This window comes from Notechis scutatus, chromosome Z (assembly GCF_049901735.1).
Source record: "Notechis scutatus isolate UNSWTSFEM ecotype Mainland chromosome Z, rNotScu1.2, whole genome shotgun sequence".
Taxonomy (NCBI): domain Eukaryota; kingdom Metazoa; phylum Chordata; class Lepidosauria; order Squamata; family Elapidae; genus Notechis; species Notechis scutatus.
The window spans coordinates 125,683,811-125,709,671 of NC_142025.1; the positions used below are offsets into that span (position 1 = coordinate 125,683,811).

A 25,861-nucleotide genomic window follows, 5' to 3' on the forward strand; every position below is an offset into this window, starting at 1 on the left:
CCCACTTGAAACTACGACAACATATTTTGGGCAGTTGGGTTATTTCGTAGAGTCGATGCAATGCAATCCATAATCCTTCCTTCACTTTTGTACCTATATCGTATTAGGATGCAACATTTCATACTCTCATGATATAATGAATCGGCAGGCTAGGTTATCCAATGGATTTCTGCAAAGTTCCACTTCAGAACTGATCTCAAATTTGACATCGGGATGGAATTGACAATTTGGGTTGAACCATCATATTCAAATGTACACCTCTGAATTAACATTTTAAAAAAAGTTGTGCCAAATTGATCCAAAGGATCTCCATTGGTCCAACTGATTTGATGTATAATATGGAACTTTCCACAAGGGCTCACCCATTGGGATCAGTCATTTTATCAGTGATCAGTTTAGGAGAAGCCTGTCATATAGGACCCACTACATTATGCAGCCCACCAACTATAGTTGGTATTAGAGACACTGCAATTCATAATAGTAGTTTAGTTTGGAAAAAAAATGGAATGTATGCATGGTAGGATGTGCACCATACATGAAATTACCTCTCTCAGGAAGAGTCCATCTCTATCCTGAGGAGTTCAAGGACATTTTAATTATCTCCCCAATATTTAAATGTATCCTTTGTAAAATAACATCTAACTATGAGAATTATGACCTCTGCATGTAAGAAAAACCTCAAAAAACTATTCTATTGCTTATCATGATGGATAAAGAAGAGGTAGGGATCTGAGAATTAAATAAAGCTTGTTTGGGATGGAATTGAACTCTTCCTACTCAAAAAAACCTACAAGTTCCCCATTTGGGAATCTTCTCCAATTCCAAGTTTCACTAGATTTGTTGAGAATTTATCAATATGAAAAAATAAGCATTGTACTGCAGACTCCACCCTTTAATAAATACAAGTCACATCACAATACACAATACTTTTGCAACCTTCTGACAAGCAAAGTCAATGGGAAAACCAGATTCACTTAACAATCACATACTAATTTAACAACTTTAGTGATTCACTTAACAACTGTGGCAAGACAGGTCATAAAATGGGGCAAAATTCACTTCACAAATGTCTCACTTAGCAACAAAAATGTTGGGCTCAATTGTGGTCATAAGCCGAGGACTACCTGTAATATAAGAAGCATAACTGGAGGAAAAACAAAGCTCTCTTATTTTTCTAGCTGTACACACATACCCGGAATTCCTAACTGCTCAAGTCATGGATTGTTTTTATGATTTGAGAGGTCATGATTTTGTCCAATTCCAGATGGCTCAGTCTTGGCAAATAAATCACTCACTCAAGCAGCTGATTGCCAAGTTAATTGCACAGGCAGATTCCACAGCAACAGATTACATCAACCTCCTCCAATGCTTATGGTATGCAATCACTTTGGAAAACTAGGTGGTGCAGCTCATTTTCAGAAGTAGAATAGGTCAAATCTGCTTTACAACTTGAAATCCTCTCCCTTTGCCACCCACACCTCCTCTTTCCATAAACATAACTCACATGTACACAGGCTTAACCTTGTTACCGCATTAGCCATTTTTCTGGTTTTGCACAATGCGTTGATCTAATCTATTCGCTCAGGTTCCCACAATCCACAAAACCATTGTGGGAAGCCCCCACCCACAGAAGAATGAAATATTTTGGGAGATATTAAAAAGAAAGGTTAAAATATTTCCCCTGAAGGAGAAATTTAAAAAAAAATCTTAAGGGAGACAGAAAACCAGCCCCAGTTTCCCTGCCCCAAGCAGAAACTGAGGAAGCCAGCTTTTAGAAATGCAGATTTGGTAATCCATTCAGAAGTACTGGGTCAAGACAGAAACTCAGATAAGCAACAAACAAAAGCTTGACTAGATTAGCTCAGACACCCTAGGGTTTACATTTCCCCTTTTATCTATAAAGCCAGCCATCACCCCACATGGTCCCATAGGAATCCAGAAGATATAAAAACCCACCCACTCTAAAATCCATTTTGTCAGCTGCCCATGAATCATATGTGGTTGGTGGTTCTACTTCATCAATAAAGGGACCCTTCCTTTCCAATCAGCCTCCAGCTTCCATTTTATTTCCAGTGCCTTTCTCCTGGCTTGGAACTGAACCAGATGGATTTTTCTTCCAACACCACCAAAGGTGAACTCCTAGGAAGCATAAGCCAGGATAGCATGTTGTGTGAAGGTAGTGGCTAGGTTTTTAATGGAGAGGCTTAATTGTGTTCATGGGAACAAACTTTTAAGAAGAGATCAAACAGATAATCTTTTATCAGGGCTGCAATTATCCAGGCCACAGTTAAGAGGTACACAAATCTCCAGTTCTTTGCTGTCATCTAATGATCATGTCTATAATGGCCAGAATTTAACATGTTTTCTTGGAAGAAATACAGGAAACAGCATACTGTCATCTTATTCCACAATTTTGTTTTGCTTTCTGAGCATGCACTAGATATGGGCTTTTCCTAGTGGTCTCCCATCCATGTATTAAACAGGTTCTATCTTTCTTAATTTTTTTTCTCCAGCTAGATACTATGACAAAAGGTCCATAAACCAAGAAAAAAATCCTGGAAACATGTCCAAAGTGATGGAAATATTTAATTATTCAGAGTACATTGTTCATATAGTATATAGGAGTGCATAGTTTTGGTATATAATTTTTGAATCATAAACTAGTTGTAATTAACTAAACGTCAGGTGACTCAAAGATAGTTTGGGAGATTCATATTATATGGGGAGGTTTCACACAACACCTAAGATCAAAGGGCTAGTTTGTGAATCACTCACTGGAGAATTCAGCACTGCAATATTATTATCTTGAATTGTTTCAGAAAGAATCCTTCTTCCCCCCAGAAGCAAAGAAAATGAGGGGGGAGGCGGAGAGAAATTGATATTCCTCCCTCCCCCCTTCATCCACATCTGCTGAAGGAAACAGAGGGAAAAAAAACTTTTCGAGTTTTCTCCAAATCAACTTGAAATAAATTGCGCGCTTAATATGCAAATGAAGGGGCAGGATATATGGTCTGAATGCATCGGGTCAACCAATAGAATGAACAAATCTGAAAGCCTTATGCAAATAAACCCCTTTGCCGTAGCTTAAAAAAAACCAAAACAACCCGCCCGCCCGCGGAGCCTTAGGGAAGGACGCTGATGACGCAAAGGTGGTTCGACAACCAATCAGCCGTTCGGGAAGCATTTGAGGCCGCCTCCTCCCTCAAACGGCAAGGCAACGTGAGCGAAAGAGATGCCCAGACGTCTTTTCTCCGTCTTTCTTTGATCCCTTCCCAAGATGGCGGCCGCGATGGGTTTCCAGAGGGGCGGTTCTAATATTGCGCCTGCGCGCTGGGCAGCAAGTTCTTGCAGAAGATGGCGGCAATGAAACATTTGCGGGAAGCGTACGCGCACGCTGGTTTTAATCCTTTAATAGTCAGAGTGAGACTTTTTTAAAAATTATTTTTCTCTCTCTCTTTGTTTGGTCCTTATACGTTATGATGAATTGGTCGGGTGAAGGAGGAGCGGGCGGGCTCCAGTGCGTTTTGATCTGGATTCAAGCGAATAGTAGTATATCATTCGAATGAATTCAAAAGCGGGAACTCTTAATCCCAATTAATTAGGGCTGTGCAAATAATAACCATTAAAAGGGAACAAGCGGTATCCGCCACGTGGCTATTTCTACCGCATAAAACGATGTAGTGAGATCAGTCGAGACTATGGCTGATGGGTATTTTAGTCCATCCGTCAATGAAGGCGCTGGTTTGGAAGTGGTGGCTGGGAGGTGGGGAGACCCCAATTTGAAAGCGAATCGGTCATGGAAATCTGGTTCACGTCTGTTCTTTTTTAGAGAAAAGTTGGGATATTAATGCATTATATTAAGTAATTCATGTAATTATGAGAATTACCAGAAACTGGGAGACAGGGAGTTCTAGTCCCTCCTTAGGATGAAAGCCAGCTGGATGACTTTGGGCCAGTCTCTCCCTCTCATAGCCCAACTCGCCTCACAGGGTTGTTATTGGGAAAATAGGAGGCGGAAGGTGTGTTGGGTATATTTGCCATCTTAAGTTATTTGTAGAAATAAAGGCAGGATATAAATAAGTGAAGAGATAAATGGCTGAATGATATTAAGGATGGTTATAAAGGGCTCAGGATTTTTAAAAAAATGTTAAGAGCTGTTAAATGCAGGTATTCCTCAACTTATGACCACAATTGAGCCTGAAATGTATGTGGTTAAGTGAGATATTTGTTTGGTGTGTTTTGCCCCATTTTACGATTTTTCCTGCCACAGTTTTTAAGTGAATCAATGTGGCTGTTAAATTAGTGACAAGGTTGTTAAGTGAATCTGGTTTCCTCCCTGACTTTGCTAATCAGAAGGTCACAAAGGGGGATCATGACCCCGGGACGCTGCAACCATCATAAATGTGAGTCAGTTGTCAATTATCTGAATGTAAATCACATGATGGTCATAAGTGATAAACGGTCATAAGTCACTTTTTTCAGTGATGTAACTTCGAACAGTCACTAAATGAACTGTTGCAAGTTGAGGACTATCTGTATGTTAATCTCATATTTCTACAAGCGATCTTATGTATTAATGTTACTTTTCTTTTGGAGTTAATCATGTGCCATGCATCTGAGAAAGATGGGCAGTTAAGAAATACGAAATATAAATAAATTGGTAGTGCTTTTTTCAATCATAACCTAACATTAACTTTGATTTTTCAGTTGTTGATGAACTCTTTAAGATGGTCAACATGATATATAGTTCTCTATTTTTACATAGATTTTGACTGGTATTTGCTGCCCAGGGTCATGAATTTGACATAGGAAGTTATGTAACTTGGAATAAAAAATTAAAATCATTGATATTTCCAAGGCTTCCAACACTTCAGGTCCAAATTAAGACTATAGTAAATGTTTTGAATAAATATTTTGCCATTCAGTGCTTTCAGGGAGGAATTATTCTTTTCCCAACTTCAGAAGTCTTAATAGTTAATAGGTGGATTAACTATTTTCAGCCCCAATTTTTCACCCTGCCCCCATACTTTTGCCTGTTAAATAAGAATTATTCCAGAAAGGCAATTTCTTAGCAGAACAAGAGTCAATTTTAGTTTCTGTTCCAGAAACATAACAATGTGGCTTTAATTCAGGGAATACAGTTATACTCTAATCATAATTAGAACCACATACAGTACTTGCTGTGATTTGAAAGGTATTTCAAATAATAACTGTTAATTGTTTCTATTGCAACAGAAGTTAATATGTGTGCCCAGTGACACATTGGAAAGTCAGAAAATTAAAGACTGCATATTCTTGTGACAGCTGCACTTTAGAATCTTGTACAGGTAGTCCTCAATTTAATCACCTTACATTTAGTGACCATTTGAAGTTACAACTGCCTTGGAAAAAATGATCTATGACTGTTTTTACAGTTACCATCCTTGCAGCATCCCCATGATCATATAATCAAAACTCAGGCGCTTGACAACTGGCTGATATTTTATGATAATTGCAGTGTCCCAGGATCATGTGATAACTTTTGCAATGTTCTAACAAGCAAAGTCAATGGGGAAGCCAGATTCACTGTGTTACTAAATAACTGCTAAACAACTGTGGCAAGAAAGGTCATAAAATGGGGCAAAACTCACTTAACTATCTTGCTTAGCAACATAAATTTTGGGTTCCTGTAGTCCTTCATGATTTTTGCCATTTTGGGATTTGCCTATCTATGATTAAATCTTAACTCTGTCCTAAGCTTTTCTTTCTTGTCTTCTTGCTCAGAAGTTGGCGACCATTGTTCCCAATGTTTCTCAAGTAGATAATTCTTCAAATTTCCTGAACAACATTCCTCACCGAAAACACCCAGGCATCCTCCATCTCAAATGTGTGAAGCTTCCGCCTGAGTTAGTGCAAGCAGTTTCCTTTTGGGTAGCCCGTGAGTAAAACTCATTAAAGATTGGATTGTCTGGGTATATCAGCTAGTGTCTTAGTTGAAGGTATGCTACAGGTAGTCTCAGATTTACAACCAGCTGTTTAGCATCTGTTCAAAGTTATGATGGACCCCCCCCCCCCCAAAAAAAAAGTACATACCAGTCAGATTTAAAGTTCTAAACATGACCTCTGAAGTTATCAATCAATCAGTCAATCAGAATAGAGCTGGGAGTGACCTTGGAGGCCTTCTAGTCCAACTTCTAGTTCAAGCAAGAGACCCTATACCATTTCAGACAAGTGGCTGTCCAGTCTCTTCTTAAAAACCTCCAGTGATGAAGCACCTACAACTTCTGACAGCAAGTTGTTCCATTGGTTAATTGTTCTCACTGTTAGGAAGTTTCTCCTTAATTCCAGGTTGCTTCTCTCCTTGATTAGTTTCCATCCATTGTTTGTTGTCTTGCGTTGTGGTGCTTTGGAAAATAGCTCCTCTTTGTGGCAACTTCTCAAATATGGAATACTGTTATCATGTCCCCCCAAATTCTTCTTCATTTTAGACTAGACAAACCCAAATCCTGCAACCATTCTTCATATGTGATTACATTTTGAGTGCTTGGCAACCAGCCCACATTTATGGCTGTTTGCAACATGCTATAATCACATGACCACAATTTACAATATTCTTTAGACTTTACTTCTGTAAAGTCTATTGCAGACACGATCCATTAACGACCATAGTGATTCCCTTAAGTGCTGCCACAAAAAAAAAAGTCATGAAATCATATTGGTCACATGATGACCCACTTAAAAACCTGTACAACTGACAACCATAATTCCAGGGTCAATTAAGTCCTACCTGTACAGTTTTTGAAATTGAAATGACAGGGTGAATTCAGTGGTCCTAGTTGTTTTCAGTTTAGAGAGTATTATTTCTCTATTTTTCACTTAAATCTTGATCCATTGCCTCTCATGATGTATTGACAGATGTAACAATGTACCAAATATATTCAATTGTGTTTAATAAAAATAAATAAAATGCATTTGCAAAACACATCCATAAAAATATAGATAGTCCTTGATGTATGACCACAATTGAGCACCACACTTCTGTTGTTAAGTGAAACATTAAGTGTGCCATTTTACAAACTTTCTTGCCACAGTTGTTAAATGAATTGGCTGCCCTGTTGACTTTGCTTGTCAGAAGATTGGAAAAGATGATTACATGATTCTTGGAGACTGCAGCCATCATAAGTATGAACCAGTTGCCAAACATTTGAATTTTGATCACGTGATCCTAGGGATGCTGCAAATGTCATAACTGTAAAAAACCACGTCAAATTTTTCAGTGCCATTGCAACTTTGAATTGTCACTAAATGCACTGTTGTAAATCGAGGACTACCTATATTATTATATTGAGCACAATCCCATGGATGTATCTCTATAATTTCCTTAGCAACAACATTGAATATTGTTTATCATTGTCTTCTGGGACGCTTTTTAGATTCAATAGCTGTTGCAGAGCCCAGTGTTGGTTTCTGCATGAGTCTTGTTCTTTCTCCCAGAATCCCCCATACGTGATATGGAGAAGAAGTCCGAATCTTTTAGCAACTACCTCTGGAGCCGCAAACGTCCAATAGAGTTGAAAGATCTGCGTAAAAAAGCACAACTCCTGGAACAGAAGCTGAGGAAGGATGCAGAAGTCCTGGTCCAGCAGAAAGGTGAAAGGGGGGTATGGATGATAGAGAGAAAATAGGATCAACACACTTCTTAATTTTTATTGAAGTACGATATCAGAAACATACAGGATAGTTAAAAAAAAGAGTTGGAAAGAAAGAAAACTTGAAGAATAGCAATAACACTTAGACTTATATACCACTTCACAGTGCTTTACAGCCCTCTCTAAGCAGTTTACAGAGTCAGCATATTGCCCCCAACAATCTGGGCCCTCATTTTACTGACCTCAGAAGAATGAAAGGCTGGCAGTGAATAGTGAGTTAGCCTATAATACTGCATTCTAACCAATGCGCCACCATATGTCATAACAATAAACAGTTATAGTTCTATGAATAACTGTCTAGTCCAAATAGCATTTATGTACACACTTTTAATATATTTATATGACTTTATTCTGAATTCTATATAAATGAGTCTCATATTTCATTATCTTGCCTATACAAAGGCTACGTCTCTAAACAATCAGTTCAAAGGTGACAAGTCCAATCAGGACTTCAATCCATTGAGTGAATTGATTCATTAATTCATCTTTCTAATGGTGCAATATTAGCTTTTTGGCCATAGTAACGTGCACAGAAAACCTGTTTATATTGTCCGACGGTTAAATTCCATGCACCAGATATATACAGGTAGTCCCCAACTTCGGACCACAACTGAGCCCAGAATTTCCGTTGCTACACAAGACAGTTGTTAAGGGAGTTTTGCCCCACTTTATTACCTTCTTTGCACAGTTCTTAAGTGAATCATTTGATCATAAAGCAAATCTGGCTTCTCACATTGATTTTGCTTGTCGGAAACCATCTGGGAAGGTTATAAATGATGATTACGTGACCAAGGGACAGTGCAACTCATAAATATATGCCACTTGCCAAGTGTCCGAATGTTGATCGCATGCCTGTGGGGATGCTGCAATGTTTGTAAGGTTGAAAAACAGTCACAAGTCATTTTTTTCAGTGCTGTAACTTCGAACAGTCACTTAAGTGGCTGCAATTCATAGACTACCTGCAATTCCAAAGAATATTATTCCTTGAAAATTTTAGATTTTGTTGCACAATTTATGTAATCAACTATTTTTCCCTCAGTATAGGACTTTATAAAAACATGTTTTAAAGAAGCATTATCCTCGTTGCATCTCTAACAATGCTATTTGTGACAGTCCTTTTCTACAAAGATGGAGTCCTGTGAATACTAAATATTAGAATGTTAGTTTTTCCTCCCTTTGAGAAAGTAAATGGAGATATTTGTCCATTTTCCCTCTGTCAAGACAACTTATCTTGGGGAATTGTTGAGCCCCCTACAGAAAAGCTGGGCTGTGTATAGAGGGGCCAGAATTCCAAAACTCCATCTTGCTGAATGGTCTTGGATTGATCAATGTGCCTTAACTGATCCCACCTGTCAGGGCTGATTGTGTAGGTAGACTGTAAGAGGCTGAGTAATGATGTATCCTTGGGAAAGGATGAGATAAAAATGTAATAATTGCAACAATAGTCCTAGTATACTTTCCCATACATCTTTTTAGGTGGATCTCTAGATGAAAGTGATAAGCTGAAGCAAAAGGTTTTGACTGCTGTTCGTCAAACAACCTTCCACTGGGAAGAATTGAAGTGAGTGTTTAAAACTCAGGATTCTGATTACTGGAGGAAGACATAGTTGACCCTTCTCGTTTTACTCTCTTTGAATCATTAAAAAAAATACAAACCTCTTCTATGTACGATGAAACAAAAGTGGAAAGGGGCTTCTAAAGCACTCTCCCAAGGCCTGAGAGAAAAGCCCAATGTTATCAGAATGAGAGCTACCTCACTGTATGCTCTGAAAAAAGTCTGCTTTTTGCCTCCACTTTATGGTGGCGATTCTCATGACTTTAGATGACTTCCATTTGGCTGGGGAGTTGGAGTATGTGTGTTTGGGGTGTGTGTTCTTTTTTTGTACTGACCACAATTGTAATTTTTCTTTCTCAAGATATACTAAAGAGCTCAGCTTTCTGTACATGGTCAGCCGGATGGATGCAAACTATGCAGCAGTGAGTCGAGCATTCCATGAAGTAAGCTACAGCTATAACTTCAGTGGGCAAGATGACGTAGAGAAGACAATCCTGCAGGGCTTCATGGAGTGGGCCTGGACATAACACCAGGCTTAGAATCCTGTCACTCTTCTGGATTTGAATATTTACTCATTCTTAACACCTCAGCTTGGTAACAGCAACAGTAACAGAATTGGAAGGGGACTTAGAGGTCATTCAACTCCCTTCTCACACAGGAGACCTATACTACTTCTAACAAATGACTGTCCAGTCTCTCCTTAAAAGCTTCCAGTGATGGGGCGCCCACAACTTCCAAAGGCAATTCACAGATTTACAGATTAACATAGTCAAAAGGGATCTTGTAGGTCATCTAGTCCAACCCCCTGCCCCAGCAGGAGACCTTACACCATTTCTGACAGTCCGCTTTTGTTTCATTGTTTGATTGTTCTCATTGTTAGGAATTTTCTCTTTAGTTCTAGGTTGCATCTCTCCTTTATCTTCTTTCTTTGAAAAAGAGAGGTAGATACTTTTAGGGCGCAACCATTAATTATCTGCATTGTTCCAATATTAACCATTTTATAGGATAAGCCAAAATTACTACCGTGTTTCTCCAACAATACGGCCTCCACCAATAGGAAGGCCCAGCATGTTTTTGGGCATAAAATCAATTAAGCCCCTCCCCCAAATTTAGGCCTATTTTAAAATATGCAAAATAAGGGGGAAGGGGGACTTGCCGTTAGGAGCGCCCGGCGGGCCGGAATTCCTTGCCACCAGCCGCTCCTAACGGGCGATCATGGCCAAGCACAGAGAGCTCCCTACTCCCACCTTTGCTGCAGACACCTTTGGCACCCGCCGCTGTTGCTTTCCCTTCTGCCCATTACGCCGCCACGTTTGGAGCTGCCGCTTCCGTGTTTGGAGTGCCGTCGCCATTTGGAGCTCCAAACGCGAAGTGGCAGCTCCAAACATGATGGCGGGCGATCTTTATTTTGGTCCATGCGAAGTTCAAAGCGAGCAAGAGAGGGAGACTGCGATGCGTCCATCCGAGATGGCAACCTCACTAGTGGATCACAACGTGGCTGGAAGCCCGAATCGGCGGGATACGATGGCGATCTTTTGGAGCGAGAGGAAAGGGAGAGAAGAGTTGCGAGGCGTAATTTGCAGGAGGAAGTGGGTGTACCCCACGGCAGGGAGCCCAAGGAAGAAGGGCTGGTAGGCAATGGAGAGCGTCCCGTAGCTCCGGAAGCAGCCTAGAGACGCGCGCCGGGAAGAGGCGCAGATGCTGCCTTGTAGTCCCCAAGCCAACTGCGTGCGCCGCCGCCTTTAGTTATGTGCGCTCCGTGCTTTGGGCATCTCCGTGTGATCGCGACCCTGTCCTTTCCACCTGGCGCCCTTGCTGCTTTCTGGCTCTTTAGCAAGGCATTGCGGTCTCCCTCTCATGCTCGCTCTGAACTTCGCGCGGACCAAAATAAAAAGATCGCCCACCGTCATGTTTGAGCTTCCGCATTTGGAGCTTCCGCCGCCGTTTGGAGCTCCAAACAGCGGCAGTGCTCCAAACACGAAGCCGGGTTGCTAAAGAGCCAGAAAGCAGCAAGGGCGCCAGGTGGAAAAGACAGGGTCGCGATCACACGGAGATGCCCAAAGCGCGGAGCGCACATAACTAAAGGCGGCGCACGCAGTTGGCTTGGGGACTACAAGGCAGCATCTGCGCCTCTTCCCGGGCGCGTCTCTAGGCTGCTTCCGGAGCTATGGGACGCTCTCCGTTGCCTACCAGCCCTTCCTTGGGCTCCCTGCCGTGGGGTACACCCACTTCCTCCTGCAAATTACGCCTCACAACTCTTCTCTCCCTTTTCTCTCGCTCCAAAAAGATTGCCATCGTATCCCACCGATTCGGGCTTCCAGCCACGTTGTGATCCACTAGTGAGGTTGCCATCTCGGATGGAGGCATCGCAGTCTCCCTCTCTTGCTCACTTTGAACTCGCGCGGACCAAAATAAAAAGATCGCCCGCCATCATGTTTGGAGCTGCCACTTCCGCGCTTGGAGCTCCAAATGGCGGCGGCACTCCAAACACGGAAGCGGCAGCTCCAAACGTGGCAGCGGAATGGGCAGAAGGGAAAGCAACAGCGGCAAAATACCCCATTGGTTTTTTGGCCACGAATATCAGGTAGTCTGTCTTCTTGTGGGTGCTCATTTCTAACAATTGAAATTGGGATGATGTGGACAGAGCCTGTACTGCAGCAGCTTCTCTTCTTTTGAAATTCAGTGAAAATAAGCTTATAAGTAGCACCTCTGCCAAATTTAAAGCATAAGGTCTTTTTTTTTAAATAAATAAATTGTGATTTATCTTATTAAGCTTGGCAAATATTACACTGTCCTTCCAAATTGAGAAAGTGGCCCCTTTTTCTCTGCAACTTTGTTCCCTTCAGATCCAGAAGCGAGTGCCAGATTTCCAGCCCAAAACTTTGCTGGATTTTGGCTCGGGTACCAGTGCTGTCAGCTGGTGAGTATCCCCTTGGAAAGGAGAAACTGCCTTTCTCTGCAGCAGCAACAATGAGACTTATGTCCCTAGTAGAGGGAGTGAGTACCTAAAACAAGGGAAAGAGAGGGGAAGGCGATCTTTTGTTGGCTGTGGCTTCAGCATAACATTTTTGAAGGGTATGAATGCTATCAAGCCAGCTGTTTCGCATGTGAAGTGGGCAAGTTTGGGTTAGGGCTCCTAGTTTTCTTAAATAGGGACATTCTGGAAGTGGAGCTTCCCATCTATTTTGAAGAGGATCATGCTTCTAAAATGGGGGAAAATCTGCAGCCAGGTCTCCGCAGTCAGTATAAGAGGGGGAACACAAGGCTACAGAAAAAGAGGTTCAAGAAATATGCTTGTGACAGAATTGGCTTCCCATTCGGGGAAGCCAACAGACCTGGTGGGAGATGGGGAGGTAATGTGTCTTCATATGTAAAAAACTATCTATCTTATCCATCCAATCTATCCATCCTTCTTTTCTATCTACCTACCTACCTATCATTTGTCTGAGTCTATCTGCCCATCTTTCCTGTCTGTCTATCCATCTGCCCATCCATCCATCTAATCTATTTTGCTTTTTTTCTACACCTTAGGGCAGCCCATAGTATCTGGGGCGAAAGCTTGAAAGAATACATGAATATTGATTGTTCTGTTCACATGCTGTCCCTGGCAGAGAAACTGATGAGAGGTGAGATGGGAAGGAAAATGCGTAGGGTATTTTATTTTCCCAGGCTGATGTTATCTTTCTCAAGCAAAAAGGTTTTCCTTTTTAATTTTTAGACCAGCAGGTAACTTCCTTTGAATTACAGATAACAGATAATCAGAGTTGGAAGAGACCTTATAGGTCATCTAGTCCAATCCCCCACCCAAGCGGGAGACCCTACACCATTTCTGACAAATGGCAGTCCAATCTTTTCTTGAAGGTCTCAAGAATTAGGCCCCAAAGGTGATTGCTCATCACTGTTCTCCTCCTGACAATCATACGCCTAAATTTAGCATTATTTTTTGGAAGACACATCCGATTGCAGTTGTGTTTATGGAGCCAATGTTTTATCTTTGTACCTGATGAAAATTCATGAAGAAATGTTACAAAACAAAATCCTCATATAGTACTTTCCAGAATTGCTGGGTATCAGGTGGCATATAAGTTTACTAAATAATAATATGCATCCGTGGGTTAGCACAACTGGATCATGATTTTTCCTTGGATGTTTCCTGCAGGATTGTTTCTGGGTTTTGTTTCGTCCCTAGTTGGGTCCTGTCTACAATGTCAATTTCCACCAGAAACATAGTTTCTGATGAAACTGGAAACATTTTAGTTCATTGCAAACTTAAGGAAGACAGAAGACCTGAGTCCAAAGCATTAAACTAGAAAATTCACATATTGGAGTATGTCTTGTGTCTCTGCAGTGCTTCTGTAGTTCATATATCAGCAAAAGCTGTGCATATAGGATATATAGTCAACTATCTTACACATTTTACCATATTACATATGGCATACATATTGAAGCTTGGGTTCCTGTTCAGTGTCATTCTTCTTCCAGCTAGACTTGTGTAGGATAAATCTAAGCACAAGGTGGATAATCTACCCTGTCTAATCATTGGAAATCTGGTGAGAGCCATCATGGTATGTTATGGCCTCTTCCAAGGTTGTAATGAGCGTCTACTTTTGATCATTCAGAACTTCTTTTTTTCTTTGTTTGTTTGATGCCAAGTATATTATTGTGATGGATGTTCAGTAGAAAGTATTTCGCTTAAGTAGAATTGGTAATGCTAACATTCTTGATTGAGATATAATGCTGGTTTGTCCCATGCCCCACCTTTACTTGTGGTTTCCCTGTGTAACCTTCAGGATCACCTGTTGGATTTCCCCCTCTCTCCCCCTCACAGGCTCCCTTCTCTGGATTTACCTGTCTGTTTTCTTCCTAGGCATCTCTGAATCCCAAGAGCTCTGCTTTCCTGGTGTCTACTTCAGGCAGGCTTTCCCCGTTGGGCCACAGGTATGCACAACTCACACAGCTGCATTCCAAAGAGATTGAATCCCAGAAGGCTTGATGAATATACCATGCCAACTCTTGAGGTCCCTGTTGATCTCTGGGTTGGGGATATTCAGTGCAATATCTTCCCTATGGAAACTTTCTAGCACTCTCACAAGAATTTACTTCGCTGACTTATTTACAATCTCCACCTGATTCCATTGTGGCTTAAAAGTAATTAAAACTGATCTACTTTGGGTGCATTAATTTATAGGCTGGAAACTTTTATGATAGTATTAGAAAATGTTAGAAACTATCCATTTGGCTTGGACTTAAGAAAAAAGGACTCATATGCAGCATATAAAAGAGAGATATGTTTCCCAATATACGTAGATACCTCATATAAATATTTTTGTCAGCCTTCAAGATCTTCTACCTTTGCTTTGCATCTTTCGGCTGCCATAAGTAACGGGGGGAGGAGGGGGGAAAGTATGGGAAGCGAGCTGGAGGTGATACAAACTAGTATTGTATAAACTGAGGAGAGGGGGGAGTACATTCTTGCTTAGGTTTCTATTTCTTGCTTAGCTTTTTCTTCTCTGCGCAGCTGCAAACCTTTATCAAAGTATGCCAAGGTCAACGGACAGAAACTTCATCATCACCTGAAGATGTCCACATGATGATATTCACAACTTTTAATTGGAAGAACCATTTGAACTATTGGGGGTGGGAACATTTCCATCACTTTGTATATGTGATTTACGCACCTATTTCCTCAGATTCAGAATCCTCTTGTTGCTACCACTTCATTTCCAGTAAAAGATATCTTTTCTCTAATTAAAAGAGTCTAAGTATTTCTTTCTTGGATTTTGAATGGAGCACCAGCTGACAATTTAAAATAAATATATCTATAGTTATATATTTTATGTTTCTGTGTACATACACATAGTTGCACAGTTGGAAGAGACTGGACTGCCATCTGTCAGAAGTGGTGTAGGTCTCCTGATTTGGGCGGAGGATTGGACTAGATCAATGGTCACCAACCAGTGGGCTGCGGACCACTAGTTTGTGAGAAAATTTTGGTGGTCCGCAGAGAAATGTCACCCCCAAAGCACCTCCCAAGGCAATTAATCCAGGCTTGCATCACTTGCATTACAAACAACACAAGGTAGTGGGGGGAGGGGGGAAAGAGCGGAGCAGGGGAACTTGCCTCACTCGCCCCACGCACCTGGCCTGAGCACTGGGCTGCTTCTTTCTGCTTCTTCTGCTTTTGCCTGCATGCAAGGAAAGCAGCAAGTCTTTCTTTCTCTCCCCCAAACTCTGCCAGAAATGAGTCTTCGGGACCCTGAAAGGCCTCCTGCTCCAAGAGGCTGCGCAGGTGTGACAAAGACTCATTTCTGGTGGAGTTTGGGGGAGAGAAAGAAAAACTTCTGCTGCTTTCCTTGCATGCAGCCAAAAGCAGAAGAAAGAAGTGGAAAAAAGCAGCCCGGTGGCCAGGCAATCCCAAATAAAGAATGATCGATCGGTAGGAAAACGGGGTGGAGAATTTTCCTGCAGACTATTTTGGGGATTTTGGTCCGCGGGATTTAAAATTATGAATTTGGTGGTCCCTGAGGTCCAAAAGGTTGGCGACCCCTGGACTAGATGATCTACAAGGTCCCTTCCAACTCTGTTATTCTGAAGAGCCATTTAAGGCATGAAGAATAAAGGAAAGGGAATTGGCAATTATTTTAGTGTTGTACTTTTCCTCATGGTTAGAATATTTTTCCAATAACCAACCACCTACAGCAATGTTTTCCAAACTTGGCAACTTTTAGACATGTGACTTCAACTCCCAGAATTCACCAGACAGCATGTAGAGTGATTGAATAAAATGAGAAACTCTTACAAGAAAGACTTTTAATACAAATGTGTTTGTCCTACCTTTAATTTGCTAAGGATGCTGGATGTAGCACCTCTCCCTATACCTTAACTGGACCCTCACGTTAGGCCTGTGAGGTATATGGATGAAGAGAGCATGCCGTATTAGAGCCCAGACTTTAACATTTGATCCTCAAACCAGGGACTCTGATTTCTACCAATAGAATTTGTAATTGGAGAATGGTTTAATTTCCATTTTTATCTTTTCCTCCACAGATGACGTTTGATCTCTCAGTATCCGCTTTCTCTCTCAACGACCTGCCAACTTATGCTCAGAGAATAGCAAAAGTGAAAAACCTATGGAAGAAAACTAACAACTTTCTGGTAAGGAAGATGCCCTGAATTGCTTGAATGGATTCAGTCAGTTGACTACTCTGCTCTGCCTTGAAACTTGGCCTGGTTCTCACATGAAACACTCTTTTGATGACTGTTGTGGGTTGAGAGATAGCAGCCTGTTGATCATGGATTGCCCTTATAGCCTCTTTTTGGATTCTGCTGAGTATTGCTGGCTACAAGAAAGTCATCCCCTCATTCTTTACATGGTGGTTGTGCTCCATGCTATTCTTGATGTTGCTGCCTGAAAGCTTAACCCTCTTAACTCTAGCCCCTTAACCCTCTTAACCGCCCCCCTTTGAACCTTTTATCCATTATTATTGGAGTCTCCCTTCTTGTTAGATCAGATTTTCATGTGATAACAAGGATTTAATTTATCCTGTGTGTGGCCTGGATAAATATTAGAACAAGAAATCAACACCCTTTCCTCCCCTCACTCTGTTCTGTCTTTCTCAAAGAGGCAGTAAACAATGATAGTCTGTTTCTGACTGCATGAAGAAGGTGTCTTTTCAGTACTCTGAGAAAGAGACCAGTATGGAAAGAAAGGTCAGGATTTACCCCCAAAAAGGAAGTTTTAAGAGCTGAAGTGACAACCTGAGTTGCATTTGGTCTGCAGACCCTCCTTTATTTGTCTACCCTGTTTTATATCCTTTTCTAGGTTCTGGTTGAAAATGGAACTAAGGAAGGCCATCAGATGCTCATGGAGGCCCGGGATGTTATTTTGAAGGTGAGTCACGTTTCTTCGGTTAATGGCCTGCTTAAAAGGTGGAGGGGAGGGAGGCTGCAAAATGATGGTAAAGGAACATTAATGCATCAGATATATCTCATTAGATGGTTCTTAAGTTAGGGATAATTTTATGTGGTTTGTTTGAAAGCAAGGATACAATTAATAAGTATCTGTTTGGGTTTTGGTTCTCTCCCACATGCATTGCAGTGTCATTTAATTGTTCCAGTTCTTCTTTATGTGTTTACACATGTTCTCAAAATCTGATTTAATTAAGCAGTGAATGGATTCTTCTCTCCTACCCTAATTGCAGGGAGAGTTGTCTCTATTCTGAAGTGTGCATAAGGTGTGAGCTTTCAGGATTCGCCCCCTCCAACTTTGAGGGGATGTGTTTTTGTATTTACTGCAGCCTTAATTTAATTTAAATGTTAATTTCCCAAATAATTTGTTTTGTTTCTGTCTCTGTTTATCCTCCAGGCTTTGAATAAGTTGTAGCAGTCACTCAAAAATTGTATATCAAAGCCTATGAGCCTCCATGTTAAGGTTATAGAAAAGTTTGGAGGTCACCATTTTTACTGATTGAAGCTTTTTTCATTTTGTTCTCAGGAAGCAGATAAAGTAAAAGAAGAAGCTCATGTGTTTGCTCCAGTAAGTACTGAATTCTATCCAGAGTTACATTTATTAAAGCTACATTAGAATGTAAAAAATGTCTCATCTGCTGTGTTGGATTTCAAGCAAATCTTGTTTTGCTCTTGGGTAAATATTTCTGGAGTGCTGTTTTGTTTTTTAAGTCAGAATTCTTTTCTGCCTTTGACCATATCTTTGATTGTGAGCCCAGAAAACATGCAAATTTTGTCTTTTGATCAGAACTTAAGCCATATTTTTTGTCATTGGCACCCTGAAGATGAAGAAATGTTGATGGGGGAACAAAATGGAGGGTGGGAGAACACATAGCGTTGCTACACTTGATTGGTGAACGGGAGCAGAAATGGTATAAAAACATATTGTGCGTGATGAAGCACAACAGAGAATGTGTGTGTTCATCAAGACTCAGGACTACTGAAACATACAGTAGTGGCCAAAATTGTGGAAACCTTTTGGGAAAAGTGTATTTTTATGCCATCACTACCAAATGGGGATCTTGGTTTCATCACTCCAAATAACACTGTCCCATTGTTCCTCTGTCCAGCTAACATGGGTTTTAGCCCAGTTTAGTCTTTTCAACCTTTGTTTCAGAGGTAAAAGTGGCTTTTTTCATGGAATTTTAGGCCAAATTCCTGCAGTCTACGCTGAACAGTTCTTGCATTCAACTTCACATTGCATTGTGCCATTCCATCTTGTATACACCCAGATGATTTTCTTCTGTCACAAAGGCACAGTCTCATAATTCTATCATCACTTGTTATTGTGCACCTTTTCTTGCCTTTATCTGTGTGGTTTTGTAGTGACTGAGTCTCCTTATACCTCTTCAAAAACTTATAAATGCCACCTTTGGTTAAATTTCCATCAATTTTTCTTCTAATTTCTTTATAACTGTAGCCTTGTTCACTTAATAATACTATTTTACATCGCTTTCTGAGCCACCATTCAACTCTTTGTACCATTACTTTAATTTTATTATGTTTTACAAGCTCATTAAGTGAAAGAACACAAAAAACCCACCAACTTGATAGTGATCACATAACACACTGACAAATGTCCTCCTCTCAGCTTCAAGACATGACATCAATAACTGAATCCTACTGTGATCTGATTGGCTCATTGCCAAAACAAGATGACACCTGATTGCTCTCTAAACACTCATGCATACTGGCTACAATCAGATGAAGGAAAACTACCTGATGTCAACCTAAGAAAGTTGCGCTTCCTTTGTCTGGTTATTTGGCTATAACATTTCATAGAATATAGATAATTGAACAAACTTCGTAGCATTGCATTCTTTATTAAATTATCTTTCCATAAAATATTTAATTTTATGGTGCTACTCCAAAAAAAGTGATGTTATTAGCCATCAAACCTCAAAAATACACGTTTCCCAAAAGGTTTCCACAATTTTGGCCACTACTGTAATAACAATTGACTTCTCTCCTTTACTTGTTTAGTGTCCACACCATTTGCCCTGTCCTCGCATGTTACGGGATAATCCTTTGCCATGCAACTTTCTCCAGCAGTATGAACCCCTGCCTTTGTCTTGGGTAAGTCTGCCTGCCTGCTTATCTTCCCTTGAGAAGAGATGGGGTGATAAAGCTATGTCTTTAAAGCATTTTGCTCCCCTGGATATTACAGCAGAGGACTGGGTGAACTAACAAGGTCTGAGAAGACCAAATCAAGTCTGCTTCTTCTATTTCTTGCATTGTGCTTCTAGCATCCTTACATAACTATGGGAACCATCTACAGATAGTCCTCAACTTATGACCAGTTGCTCAGCAACTGTCCGAAGTTACAGTAGACTTTCCCAAAGCTACTTAAAAAAGACCTGAAGTTCTGTCCTCCCTCTCCTGTGGGCCCATGACTATATTTTGTGTTCTTGGCAACAAGTCCATATTTACAATCGTAACCGCTATTTATGATTTTTCTCCCCCTGTAAAGCAGTGTTTACTTCCAATTTTTAGCAGAATTAGGCTAAATTAAGTTCATTTAATGACTATGGCGGTCACAACACACAAAAGTGAAAGAATTGGGTGTGGTCACGTAACTATATCAGCACATGTTAAGACCATAATTTTTGGCTGAGTTATGGACGAACCTATACATAAATATTTGGAGCATTTCAGAACACAGCAGTCCCAATAAATACTTGATATTTATGCAGGACGTATTCATACAGCATGGATTGGGAGAAAAGCAAATTACCAGAGCAGATAGTAGCATGTGTTCAATTTTTGGCACTATTTGACATAGCTACATGACCCTTGCACCTCCCAGTTCATCCCCAAATTATAGTTTACTTACAAAGAGGTAAGAGTATGAGATATGTGGGAAATAGTAGCTGTATTTTTATGTAATTTAAATCATACATTTTTGTCCCTGGTCCTTCTCACTTTGCTTTACAAATCCTCCTACCAGAACACAATTTTAAGATTGTGTGAAGCCTGGAAAAAGGTAACATTTTCCTGTTTGAACCGGCAGGCTGAATTTTCAGAAGATGATAACTAGGAAGTTGTAAAGTTTGTGGTTCAGAGTATTGTGAAAAACCCAGGCCAGGTCTTACCACATTGGATAAACCATATTAAGCCATAATATGCTTTGTTTGTTTTGGATTGGATGCTGTCTGAATAAAACTTTGTCTTGGGATTAAGGTTGGGGTTAGAGTTTAGTGGGTCACAAGAGCACAACCTTTGAGTAAGCAAGTGGTATTCTATGTTGCAAGAAAAGCAATCCAAACATAGACAAATTGAATAAAGGACACCGCCAACAGAAACTCAAAATACATAAAGCGTAAAGTTAAATGGTTGATTATTGCCGACATACATAAAGACTTGAAAACAATGACCCTGCTCTCGAATACAGGTAGTCCTCAGTGAACTACTATAATTGGGACTGGGAACTCTTTCGACACAATGGTACAGTTTTTTTTTTTAATCATGTGATCACAACTTGAGAGTAGTAGTTCTGGTTGTGGTTGTTATGCAGATCACAGGCAATCTTTAAGCATGGTGTGACTTGACTGCAAATTTTACTTGCCAATTTCCTCATTGACTTTGCCATCAGTAAAGGTCCCAAATGGCAGTCATGTGACCATGAGACATTGCAACCACATTGAAATTGTGTGCCATTTGCTAAGCATCTGAATCGCAATCATATGACCATAGGTATGCTGCGATCGCCATGTTAATGAACAGCCCTGCCTACTAGTTTCATTGCTGTCATAACTTCAAACTATTGCTGAATAAGTGGTCACTAAATGAGGACTACCTGTACCTTATTCTTTCTGCTGGATTGGCCGATGAAAGCCCCTAGGAATAGTCCATGCACCAAATCAGAAAATAGCATTTAGTACTTAAAACTTATATATCGCTCCTTATGCTGTACAGCCCCTCTCTAAGCAGTTTACAGAGTCAGCTTACTGTCTCCTCCAATCTGGGTCCTCATTTTACCGACCTCAGAAGGATGGAAGGCTGAGTCCACCTTGAGCTGATCAGGATCGAACTTCTGGCAATCGGCAGAATTACCCTGCAGTACTACATTCTAACCACTCTGCCACCATAGCTCAGCACAAAAAAAATAATCACATAGCAGTCTACTTCTGAGAATATTTCTGAGTTCTGGAGACAAACTGCACCATTTTGCACCCCTGTTTGTTTATTTGTTTATTTTTGGGGCCACCCATCTTAGTCAATGACTCTATAAATGAAGAAAGACCAAGAGGGTCTTAATCAGCTTTCTCTAACCTAGATGGATTGCGTTACAAAGCCCTTATAATGAAAGTCATCCTGTTTGGGAAGCTGGACAGAGATAGTTCTCTGTAAATCATACAATATACTGGGATACAACATAAACCTTGGGATGAAAGAAATGGGAAATTGCTACATGATTCCTAATGATACACCCCAAGGCCAGTTGCCCTGGTCAGATCTTTTTGTTGGCTTATAGATGGAAGTTAAAGTTTCTGGGGAGGCTTTACAATCCCTACCCTACCCCCATATCCTCCCACCCACCCCCAGATTTTACACTTTACACAATTTCAGTTAGAATCTATATGTTGCTGTTTCCTTATTGGACTTATTGGAAGAAAATGTGGTATCCTCAATTAGTGTCTCAGGGTAATGTTTCTGCTAGCTTTTCTTCCCTGGATTGTGATAAGGGGGCTAACTTTTTAAGTTCATTCTGTCCTAATGTGTGTGTGTGTGTGTTTAGAATCCTCCACACAAAACCGAGAGATTTTCTTTTTTGATCCTGAGCCGGGGATCGAGGAAGTCGATGGAGCCCTGGCCTCGCATCACCCAGCCTGTCCTTTGCCGCAAACGCCACATCCATGTGCACCTCTGTTGTGCTGATGGCACCCTTCAACATGCTGTTGTGACATCAAAGAAACATAGCAGGTATTCAATTCCCCCTCGAGGCATAAGAAGCTCTAGATCCAGGCTCCACAGCCCTGAAACCAAGATTAAGAAGGTAGCCCTAGATCCAGGGCTATATTCGAGTGCCCATGAATGTAGCCCTGGGGTCATCATCTATCTTTGCTTCTTCCAGGGATCTCTATCGATGTGTCTGGAACAGTAATTGTGGGGATCGGCTTCCAATTTTGACTCCAAATATAGAATCCATTTTGGAGGACAAGTCAACTCTTGAAGACCAGAAAAACGATTCTCAAAAAGTGAATACTGCTCCTTGCCAGGATCAGAATTGATGAGGTCCCTTCTGGCATACTTTGATGCTTCCTTTTGGTATGTTCAGACTGGATGTCTATCTCAGATTGATAGTTTCCAGAACTGGAATTCTTTATGCTGTTTGGAGCTATAGACCCAGGTTTGTTTCTGCTTGGCGGTGTGTGTATAATTAACAGAATCAAACTATGGTACACCTCAGTTCATGATCTGTGGATACTGATTTTCTTGGAACAACTTTGGCCAGTATCAGATGTGATGGATTTAATTCAGCGGTTTTTCTCTTGGATATTAACAGAAAGTCAAGTCAGATATCAAGAAATTTAATTGGCTGTGGTTAAATTGGTGGACAGTTTGAACATTCTCACAATACACAGAAACAAGTCCTTTGGTTGACTTTTTCAGTCTTGTGCTCTACAAAGAATTCGGATTACAGATTCCATCTCTAGTCTTTGGCTGTGAGAGCCTGACAAAGAACACGAGGGTGCCAGAGTCTACACTGCATATATCTCTGGATTATTCCATTTGGATTGGAAATGGACTATTTAAATCTTCTTATCCTTTAAAACACCATCTATAAGATTAACTGAAGATGATAAAAATTAGCTTATTAACATTTTCACATACAGTAGTAGGAGTGTGTTACACAAGAAATGAATAACGGAAGTAGTAGAAGCTAAAGTTATATGGGTCAGCATAATATTTTTCTGTTCTGAGTGACACGGGTGCCCTGAAACTCAAATATGTCTCCTACCTAATTTGGCATTACATGTAAATGTTGATGAGCAGTTTCAAAAGCTTGGATTGGTTGTGGTTATTCCTTCCTTGTTCTGCCTTCCTATGTGTTTGGCTAAAGAAGAGAACAAATGTTTTCCAACTTTTTATTTTTTTTTTAAAGAGAAGGCTAGGTAGCATGTGTTCAAATAAAGTGGCTCAGAGAGCCTGAGTGAAGAGGAAGTGGGAGACAGTTTTGGCTACACGATGAAGCAAAAGGATGTGTGTTTATGACCACTTCAATCCCAGCTCTCAAAAAGATACCAAGTAAATTGAAATTGGAAAGTGAATAACGTAGGAGGGATCCTGGGATTAGTAGGCTTGGGATTGGGTTGCTTAAGGAGGAAGATTTGAGCACTTAATAGTTTTAATTGTTTTTTAAGCTCCCCTGCATACAGGCATGCTCCCAGAGGCCTGTGGGGTCCTTGCTTCCTAGCACTGATGATATTACCTAGTTGGGTAATGAAACATCTGGAAAAAAACAAACAAGCCCAGAGAGCACCAAGGACCCCTCATGTCAATCTTGTGCTACAAATATTCTCCTTTACTGTGGTAGTACCCAGAGGCCTATTTGTCTATGGAGATTCTCAGTCATCCAGGTCATGGTTGTCCCAGAGATGCTTTTTCAAGAGGCAACTGGACTTTCTGGTTTTTCTATGAAGAAGTTTTGCTTCTCATCCAAGAAGCTTCTTCAGCTCAGAAGCTAAACATCAGAAGCTAAACATCTTCAAAGAAAAACCAGAAAGTCCAGTTGCCTCTTGAAAAAAACAAAAACATCTTTGGGACATTCCTATCCATTGTTCCTGAAGTCCAAATCTGGCTGCCCCATTTCTACCACTTCGATTTGCATGGCAATAAGGAGAAATTGGAAGTCCGGTTTCTTAAGCAGAAGAGGGTGCAGGTTCTGTTCAGTGATAAAGGCAATTACATAGTGTAGCTTTGTAGCTGTGATAGCAGTGATTTTTTTAAAAAGCCTGCTGAAATTAGAGTTAATTATATAGTCTTTCTTGGTGAGAATGAATCATCTAGGTCAGGAGTGTCAAACTCACGTCATTATGTGGCGTATCAGGACTTTTCCCCCCTTGAGGCATCCAACCTACAGGCCGCGAGTTTGACAGTCCTGATCTAGGTCAGTATTTTAGAAACCTGGCAATTTTTAAAATGTGTGGATTTCAATTCTCAAAATTGCTGGCTTCAGGATCTCTTGCTGGTTGGGGAATTCTGGGAGTTGAAGTGCACACATCTCAGAAGTTGCCAGGTTTGAAAAACATCAGCATTTGAGGTTTAACTGGATTTAATTGGTGATCTATCTTATCCAGTGATTTGGTTTTAATCTAGGCAACTCAAATTCCAGTTAGCTATTGGATGTCTATAAAAAAAAGATGTTGAGACTCTAGAAAGAGTGCAGAGAAGTGCAACCAGGATGATTGGGACTGCAGGCTAAAACATGATGAATGGTTGCAGGAACTGGGCATGGCTAGTCTAGTGAAGAGAAGGACCAGGGGAGACATTATAGCAGTCTTCCAATATTTGAGGGATTGCCACAGAGAGGAAGGGGGGTCAAGCTATTTTCTAAAGCGCCTGAAGGGCCAGATAAGGAATAATAACTGATCAAGGAGATATTTAACCTGGAAATGAGAAATTTTCTGACAGTGAGAACAATCAACCAATGGAAAAGAAGAGAAGCTAGGTTAAGATTAAAAATGGATTTAGATTAACTTTAAAATTAACTGAGGTGAGTTAAATGAAGCTAATATTAGTCTCTTTTTTGTATCCTTTTTGTCACAAATTACTAATAGTAAAATATCAGTTGAAGGGCTTTGGGGAGGGATTATACAGTATAATTGGAATCCCCCCATTCAATCCTGAGATTTTTATCAGTTAGAATAGTGCATAACAGCCATCAAACAGAAAAGAAAGAGCATCCAGTGGGCACATGTCCAGCAGTATCTTCACCCCAATTGATTAACCATTACAATTCTGCTAATACGTTGCTGAGTTTGATAAATACAAAAACTTATCAGCTTTTATGCTGCAGTGTATACATTAGCCTGAAACTTGGCCACTGGACTAGAGCTGTGTGGTTGTTGATCGGACAAAAGGTAAAGTACACACCATTTAACTGCTTTGTCAAGTATGTTTTTTAAAATGGGTGTGATAAAGTTAGAACAAATATCTCTGAAGGAGATAGTAAAAAAAACAAACCCTGACTTTTCAAGTCTCCTTCAGAGGACAGTTACATTAAAGGACAATGTTGTAGCCCTGAAGGCAAGGAATAAAAGACCTGCATACGCTTTGGGAAGAAGCTTTGACTTAGGTTTAAAAGTTATGATTTGATACGAGAGCAACCTGATTCAGGATTAGACTTTTTTAAAAGCCCAAATTTATATGGGGAGAAATTTAAAGCAACCATTAGCTACTGATGCTTTTTTTCTGGGAGAAAGGGGAAGAACTCAGCTAATTTTCTATTAGCTCCCCATAAAGGTGAAATTTTTATTTTTCCCCTACATACAACACCTCAAAATAGCCAATCCATCCATGCCTTTTTTCAGGAGAAAGAGCAGAAAAGAGGAAAGGACAGCATAGCAGGCTCCCATTCCGTGAACCTACATGGAATTTGGTTGAGCCA

General features: G+C 40.6%; 1 protein-coding gene across 3 annotated transcripts; it reads left to right on the forward strand.

The window, feature by feature from the left end:
• The first annotated feature begins 3,344 nt into the window (after positions 1 to 3,344).
• METTL17 (methyltransferase like 17) lies at positions 3,345 to 25,436 on the forward strand. 3 transcript variants are annotated; one of them, XM_026688090.2, is made up of 14 exons: positions 3,345 to 3,420; positions 5,764 to 5,917; positions 7,474 to 7,629; positions 9,165 to 9,249; positions 9,605 to 9,686; positions 12,090 to 12,163; positions 12,775 to 12,869; positions 14,111 to 14,181; positions 16,291 to 16,398; positions 17,066 to 17,134; positions 17,738 to 17,779; positions 19,234 to 19,326; positions 21,989 to 22,173; positions 22,325 to 25,436. In XM_026688090.2, exons 1-14 carry the CDS (start codon positions 3,355 to 3,357, stop codon positions 22,479 to 22,481), a joined length of 1,437 nt encoding a protein of 478 aa, XP_026543875.1. In that variant the 5' UTR covers positions 3,345 to 3,354; the 3' UTR covers positions 22,482 to 25,436. The 3 variants fall into 3 exon arrangements, with proteins under 3 accessions (XP_026543875.1, XP_087804345.1, XP_087804346.1); XM_087948219.1 differs by having other exon boundaries at positions 5,767 to 5,917; positions 22,325 to 23,355; XM_087948220.1 differs by lacking the exon at positions 5,764 to 5,917 and having other exon boundaries at positions 22,325 to 23,355.
• The last annotated feature ends 425 nt before the right edge of the window (positions 25,437 to 25,861 follow it).

Bases quoted from the DNA above. Each gene is read 5' to 3' on its own strand.
- METTL17 (XM_026688090.2), top strand. From the start codon at position 3,355: ATGGCGGCAATGAAACATTTGCGGGAAGCGTACGCGCACGCTGGTTTT. The intron at 9,687-12,089 runs GTAAGCTACAGC...TGTTCCCTTCAG, and splicing joins TGAGTCGAGCATTCCATGAA to ATCCAGAAGCGAGTGCCAGA. The intron at 12,870-14,110 runs GTGAGATGGGAA...TTTTCTTCCTAG, and splicing joins GGCAGAGAAACTGATGAGAG to GCATCTCTGAATCCCAAGAG.